General features: G+C 37.1%; 1 protein-coding gene across 1 annotated transcript; it reads left to right on the top strand.

Annotated features, from left to right (window-relative positions):
• Nucleotides 1-736: 736 nt before the first annotated feature.
• On the top strand, nucleotides 737-6,582 carry LOC121861729 (DNA repair and recombination protein RAD54-like; the record flags this gene model as incomplete). The annotated part of the gene is made up of 5 exons (XM_042359642.1): nucleotides 737-876; nucleotides 3,065-3,220; nucleotides 3,975-4,175; nucleotides 4,851-5,044; nucleotides 6,513-6,582. Coding segments are annotated over exons 2-5 (468 nt in total), but the record flags the coding sequence as incomplete, so codon positions are not given.
• Between the last annotated feature and the right edge of the window lie 891 nt (nucleotides 6,583-7,473).

The following is a 7,473-nucleotide window of genomic DNA, read 5'->3' on the forward strand; positions in this document are numbered from 1 at the left end:
TATATATATATATATATATATATATATATATATATATATATATATATATATATATATATATATATATATACACCCTCCTCTGTATATATACACCTTGATTTGTATTACTCTCTCTAGTCTGTACTCACCCCTGAAGATGTGAATTACACGAAAGCGCTTGGGAACTGCGTGTTTTCTTCTTTCCTTGTGGTTATCAGCATATACCTAGATCACGCGCACCTCCAGTGATTTACTTGCATATATATATATATATATATATATATATATATATATATATATATATATATATATATATATATATATATATATATATATATATATATATATATATATATATATATATATATATATATATATATATATATATATTAACCTTAACCAGTGGGGGGGTCGCGGTCATGGCTCGAGGTGCATGATTGGGGTCGCTAGAAAAAAGGTTGGGAACCACTGTGCCATTACAACGTACAGACGACCCGCGCCTTGCACACTGGTTGATCCCGCGGCCAACTATATGCTATGTGGCTCACGCGGTTTCCGCCTGGCTTTCCTGTCTTTCTTATAATAGTGTTTGTCTCTGATGAAAACAAATAAATTCCTGAAATAAGTGAGAGAACGTAAAACAAAAGAGCATTGGACATTTATAAACTCTCTTATACAATAGTTTATATTGCAAAATAAATAGTGTTTACGGATATTAATCTCATAAGAAAGACATGTTGTACTACTTATAGACCGCCACCATTGTATGATTTACCTCTGAGTCTTTTTATGTAAATTGTCCAAAAAGGTGAAGTTTTTCGACATGTTTGAAGATGTAAAAGAGAGAGTAGACTAATCTGACGGTGCCATTTCATTACCAACAATCCCACGACTAAGGTGAGAATTAATCGTCATGTCATGTAAGATATACTGACAGCTTTGTCGGCGGTTCTTGGTCAAGTTGCCTTGCTGTTTAACATTGTTTACCTGTTACTGTCTGCACACAGGTAACTACCCTCCCACGGCCTACGTACTCTGTATACCTACATTGTTTATATTCATGCTGCACCATATTATTATTAGCATTTTTAATTAATGTCGGTGATATAAATTAGGTTTGGTTATTCAGTGAACAGCAGGACGCTGTCCAACGAATTACCCAAAAGTATCCAAAAGTATATTAAATCAGGGTAAAATCTTAACGAATATATGTTTTACATCAATAAAACCTGATTAATAATGTTTTCATTGAAATGTCAAAATAATGAAATAATAAACAGCGAAAAATGCTAAATTCCAAAGAGTCACCTATCCAAAATGGAGATATAATTACCGATGTTTCTGTTACTTTGGGGTATTTAACACAGCCGTAGGATTTACTTTTCGTTAGGTTAGGTTAGGTTAGCGAAGTGCATCACGATGAATCTGAGTTATCTCCCTTGTTCACCAACTCTTTGGAATTCAACGTTCGCCAATACTGAAAGTTTTTCGCTGTTTATTATTTCATCTTACAAATTATTTTTACAAAATTACACTAAAAATATTATTAAACATGTTTTGTGTATGTATAACAGATATTCGTTAAGATTTTACCCTTATTTGCTATACTTTTGGGTACTTTTGGGTAATTCGTGGCTCCCGCAGGAGGTATTTACCGGAATGTTGAGATAGAGAGGTCAAGGTCAGCTGTCATGGGTGTAAGTATACGACTTTTTCTCCTCTTATAATAATGTGTGGTAAAATTTTTTCTTGACAATAATGGGGGGTAAATATGCACTTTCACCTCCCACTCTGTTAGAAAGTCAAAAATATATTTTTCTATTGTATTTGTGTGTGTTTAGACCGAATATGACCTTCATTTCCGTCGGAAATTGGCTGTTTTTTATCGTTTTTTTTTTTTCCGTGGGACGTTTTTAAAAAAAAAATAATGGCTAAGCGAATAAAAAATACACCAAAACACACTAGAAAAACAAAAACCAAACCTGACCTAACCTAACTGACTCGCACCATATGATGGCATCACCTATTTCTTACCTTATTGGGCTGGTTCTTGTTCGTCGTTGGATTCTCAGATTCTTACACAATGCCGCATACAGTGTGTTTTTCTTTGCGATATTTACATTCAGTCTTGCACTTATGACACTTTACTGAGGTTGGAAGAACACCATGCGATCGAAAAAATGCTATAGTTTCTTCGTTTTTTCCCAAAATTCGCAATCAGCTCCATATAATTTAAGTGACACCCATCACAGACTTCCATGGTCGGAAATGAATTTGAATTTCAAAATATGAGACCCAAAATAAAAATCGATTTTGATTGGGCCAAAAATACCACGAATTAAACCACAAATCGTTTTAATTGGTTGCCCTCCAAAAAACGCTTTTGATTGGTCGCGTGACGTGTTTGGGAACGCATGCGCGTGATTATTTATGAAGGAGACACGCAGTCTGAGAGGTGAGGTAGGCAATAATTGGCGGAAGATTAATGGAAGAAAATAGATAAAATTTTGGTTATGCTATCTCTGTTATTATACATTTGCGACGGCAATGTAATCGATGTAAATGATCTTATAATTAGACGTCTTATTAGAATATGATAATAGATTAGTGGTAGGAATGTGGAATGTGTAAATGCAAAAATACCTAATGGGGGCCTTTGGAACTGCATGATAGACTGGCAGTATTTACCATGTAGCTATGGCAAGATATAGGTCTAATGTGTTAGTGTGTATGTGAGTCTAGAATCAGTCAGTTTGTAGTGTTGACCAACCACGGCTCTTGAGTTGAGCAATGTGTTTTTCTGATGGTTTAGACAATTTTAAGACACTTTTCTTATATGACACTTCCCTCGAAAATGAACTAACCTACTTCGGGTATTATTTTAATTTCGGATCTCCAGGGAATCTTAGGAATTTAACCCTGACCCCTCGGTTAAGTTAGATATAGTTCCTGGGTTCTGTGGCTAGGTTGGGTTAGGTTAGGTTAGGTTGGATATATAAATACAGGAATGACAAAATTAAAGTTTATCTAACCTATGCGTGGAGCTCCGCCCCCTAGATCCCCCGGTTGATTTTTTTTATTCCAGATTCCAGAGTGTACAGTACAGTACTACGCTTCCAGTGGATGCTGGAGCCCATTAGTGTAGCTGTCATGGAGGATGGAAGGAATTGGTTAAGATCAATAGCTATGGAACACACGAGTTGCTTAGTGTAATTAGTCGGGGAAAAGTTACATTACAATGGTAAGTTTAAGAGGCCATTGTTTGCTGTGTACATTATGTTACAGTACAGTTCTGACTTGTCTAGAGTAGTGAGGTAAATTTCTAGAATGATGCTCCATTGTAAAGGAGTTTTATTGGGATCTTCATCTATATACTGTACAGGGTAACTTTTATATTCTAGGACCCAAAATGATAACTCTATATTAGGACATGCAATAAACAGGAACCTAAAGAGTTTGATCATATCATTGTGAAGGACATAAATACATTTTTGTGATTACACTTTATTCCTACCGATTTTTAGGTTACTGTTTATTGCACTTCCTAAAATGTAAAAATAATTTAAGGTTCTCAAATAAAAATATGACCCTGTATATGTTATTTGTGATGGATGTAAATTGATGCTCATAACTGTTTGAATCATGAATAACACTAGACAGTGGTAACACACATCAGCCACTGTACCGTAATGTGGCTTTAGAACTTATTAGTTAGTGAAGATTGTTTATGATATACTCCCTGATATCTCCCATGTAACTAGTTAAGAGATAAATGAATATTTTAGTAAAAAATGGCATGTAATACTGAATATGCTGGTGTGTGTGTGTGTGAACGGAAAGATGTTAAGATGGACACTTAGACACTGATTTTAACAGATATTCATCATCATCAATGTTTTATATCCATTTCCTATGCTTCCATGGGTTAGCCACAATTTTGTTGTCAGATCCCCATTCTGCATTTAAATTAGCACTTTTGTTATCAATTTCCACAGAGGCGGAGCCATGCCCCAAGTCAGTTGCTTAAACGGAAGAATGACTGTGGTTTCACAATTGGCCCAAAAGTGGCTGTTAGCCAGTCAGATTCTAAGAGGCAAAAGGTGGCAGAAAAGGCAGGCCCAGGGCTCCTGGTCTCTCCCTATCGGGCTCCTCTTGTACCAATTGTTAATACTCCGACAGGACAAACTTCTTCTCATGTAAGATCACATCCATAGAAGTGCACCACTTCTCCTCTTAATGTATTTTTACCCAAAGTTTATCGTCTCTAGCTTATTTTACTAATGTAGTTAAAAAAGTTGTAATATTAAAGGCATGGGAATCTCCTTTTAAATTTCTGAGCAGGATCACAGACTAATGATAAATTCATTGCTGTTTTATAAAGGTAGCTATTTATGCATTTGCCTTGTATAGTACTGTATGTCTGCAACTGTGTTTAGGAATTACTATATGCAACTTTAGCCTTTTCTTGTCATCTTTTGAACTTGTACTATTATCTTAGGTATCATTTCCTCTAACTCTTTGCTGTTTATGTAGCTGTTTCTTGAGCTTCCCCAGGCTAAAGATTAATTTTTTCTCATTTGTAACACTTATCATGTACAGTCACGGTCAAAAGTCCTGTCGCCTTTTCTGCTGCTCCATGAACCCTGAGATTCAGACTCATGAACCTGAAGCAGTAGACACTGATGCATTATGATGCATTATTCTGTCCATAAATGCTTGAGATTCACGAGTCTTAATCTTGGGGTTCATGGAGCAGCAAAATCGGCAACAGGACTTTTGTTCACGACTGTGCATAGTGGGATACTGTACAGGTATAGACAGTATTTTATGTTGTTGCTGTAACTGCTAATACAAAAATTTCCTTTTATCAGGAGGATTTGATTCGGAAAATTCTCGCCAAGCCATTTAAGATTCCCATCCCTAATTATGTAAGTCGAGGATCTCGATGCTTGGGGATCCGTCGTAATGGTGTGAGGCGACCATTGCATGACCCTGATGAACCTGGTGCCCTGGTGCTTTACTCCCCGGCTGTCTTGTCCGCTCAAGAGAAGCTCACGGCCAACCTGTACGTATATCGCACTACATACTACTGTACTATTTATTGGTTGTTTTTACTGCAAGATATTTAGGATTTATCACAGTTGTTATGAGGGTCTTGACTTCAGGAATGTGCACTCAAATTCTAATTAATAATGATGAGAAGTGTTAAGAGTGTAGCCTGAAGGAATCATATATGCCAAATTAGATGTACAGGCAAACCCCGTTATTCATAGCCTTGGTATTTGTAACCCCGTTTATCCGCAATCAATTTATTGTTACCCATTTCCACTATTCGCGATGGTTGCCCCATTTATTCGCAAATTCTTGCGAGCAAAAGTTTTGAACCGCACGCCTCAACTGTAGCGTAGGACAGCGTGTGTACATATTCCTCCGTCATACACCCCCGCTCGCCTCAGTCTCTCACATGCTGGCGTGTAGTTTTGTGTAATCTCGCAGTTGTGTTTTGTGTGATCTCGCAATGCCTAAGCGACCAGCTGCTAAAACTCCCAGCAATGTTACCAAGAGATCACGTGTGGCAGTTACGTTGGACATGAAATTGGATATCGTAAAAAGACATGAACACGGAGAAGGAACGTCAGTGATTGGGCGCGTGCACGGCTTGGCTCCCTCTACGGTGCATTCTATAGTTAAAAGCGCCGACAAGATCAAGGAGATGGCCAGGTCTGCAACACCACTGACGGCTACGAAGATGACGAGATTCCGTGATGCTGAGATAGAGTATGGAGCGGATGTTGAGAACATGGATTGATGACCAGACCCAGCACCTTAAAACACCTTTATTGCAATGCATGATTCAACAGAAGGCAGTGGAGAACAACAGATTTCGGTGCAAATTGACAGCGATAATGAGAGTGAGGTGGCTGACGACCCTGACAGTGATCATGAGAGTGAGGTGGCTGATGACCTCAGCCTCCTCTCACCCCAGTAAACCTTCACCCTCTCCCCTAATGCCAACTTCAGCAAGCAAGCAACACAGCACATCAGAGGTAAATTAACAGTACGTTTAAAACTTACCTCACACACCGACACACATAAACATTCAAACACACACACACACACACACACTCAAACATGTAAAGTATACTGTACTTGTAAACATATACACCTAATAAACTCAAAGTGTTTGTTATTGATGTTTATTTGATATTATGCCCTTGTTTCTTTATCTATTTTATGTTCTATATGTATTTACATTATTTCTTATGGGAGAAATTGCTCCGCTATTCGCAATTTCGATATTCGCAATGAGTTTCATGCCCGTAACCTTTGCGATAAGTGAGGCAGCCCTGTATTTAGATGCATTTCGTTTCGTGAATTTTTATAGATTAGATAGGAAGTAACTTTTATGATCACAGCTTGATATGTGTTGTATAATATGATCTGTTTGAAAGTTTTTCTAATTATATAAGATGTAACTACAAAACTTTATTTGTTAATAGAAGTTTTTGAGTAACTTTTTTTCCTACTCTCAGGGAGAAGCAGGAAGTAGCAGTTGTGGTTGACCCAATGCTCTCTGCTGTCTTGCGTCCTCACCAGCGAGAGGTGTGTAGTAATTGTCTGAGTATTTGTGTTACCCATTATATAAAGTTACTGCCATTATATTCAATTTAAATAACCCTTATACTGTACAGTATACATTTTTATGTACACACGATCAAGAAAGTATTTGTGCACATATCGCGTGAAACATTTTGACACCACAGACGATGGATATTGCAAAATGTTGTTATATCACTTGCTAGCAAAATTTCCAGCTTTATCCATAGAAAGTATTGTTATTATATGCATATTCAGAAGAAAATCGAGTAATCTTGCAAACAATGAGTAGCGTGGTTCATGTTGGTTATTTTTTTAATTTAAATTTTGCCGCTTAGTAGGAATTTATTGTGCACCCCCACGCTCATCCTGTGAGCAGCAGCACAAAAGGATTACAGAGTAGAGGTCACAAAGGGTGTGTATAACAGTCCCCAATGGTCAGGATATTATGGCATTGAATGTTAGAGTACAATACAGTATATCAAATAAATTCTATGTTTAGTTCTGTACATAGAGGGTGATTTATTTGCAACTACACGAATACTCGTACAGCCGTGTGAAGCAATATGTCTGGCCACACACTTTATTATTCACATTTGCAAGGTATTCAAACACATTGTGTGTTTGGTTCTATACATGGGAAATGATATAGCTGCGGAGTGCAAAAAAATGGATGCAATCTTAATTTGTTGGCTATAGTATTACCATTAGAGATGAAGTGTGCTATTTCACACACAGTTTGCTTGGACCTGTCCCTAAAAGGTTCTATCTTCACACACTTTACACTTAGTTTTGTCCACATCTGCTTGGTAAACAATGGATTGACTATTTCTTGTTTGAACTTGTTTACTTGAGTTAAATTCATCAACAAATTATTTCCTATTTATAGTTTTAAGG

The sequence above is a fragment of the Homarus americanus genome, unplaced genomic scaffold, assembly GCF_018991925.1.
Source record: "Homarus americanus isolate GMGI-L3 unplaced genomic scaffold, GMGI_Hamer_2.0 scaffold48472, whole genome shotgun sequence".
Classification (NCBI taxonomy): domain Eukaryota; kingdom Metazoa; phylum Arthropoda; class Malacostraca; order Decapoda; family Nephropidae; genus Homarus; species Homarus americanus.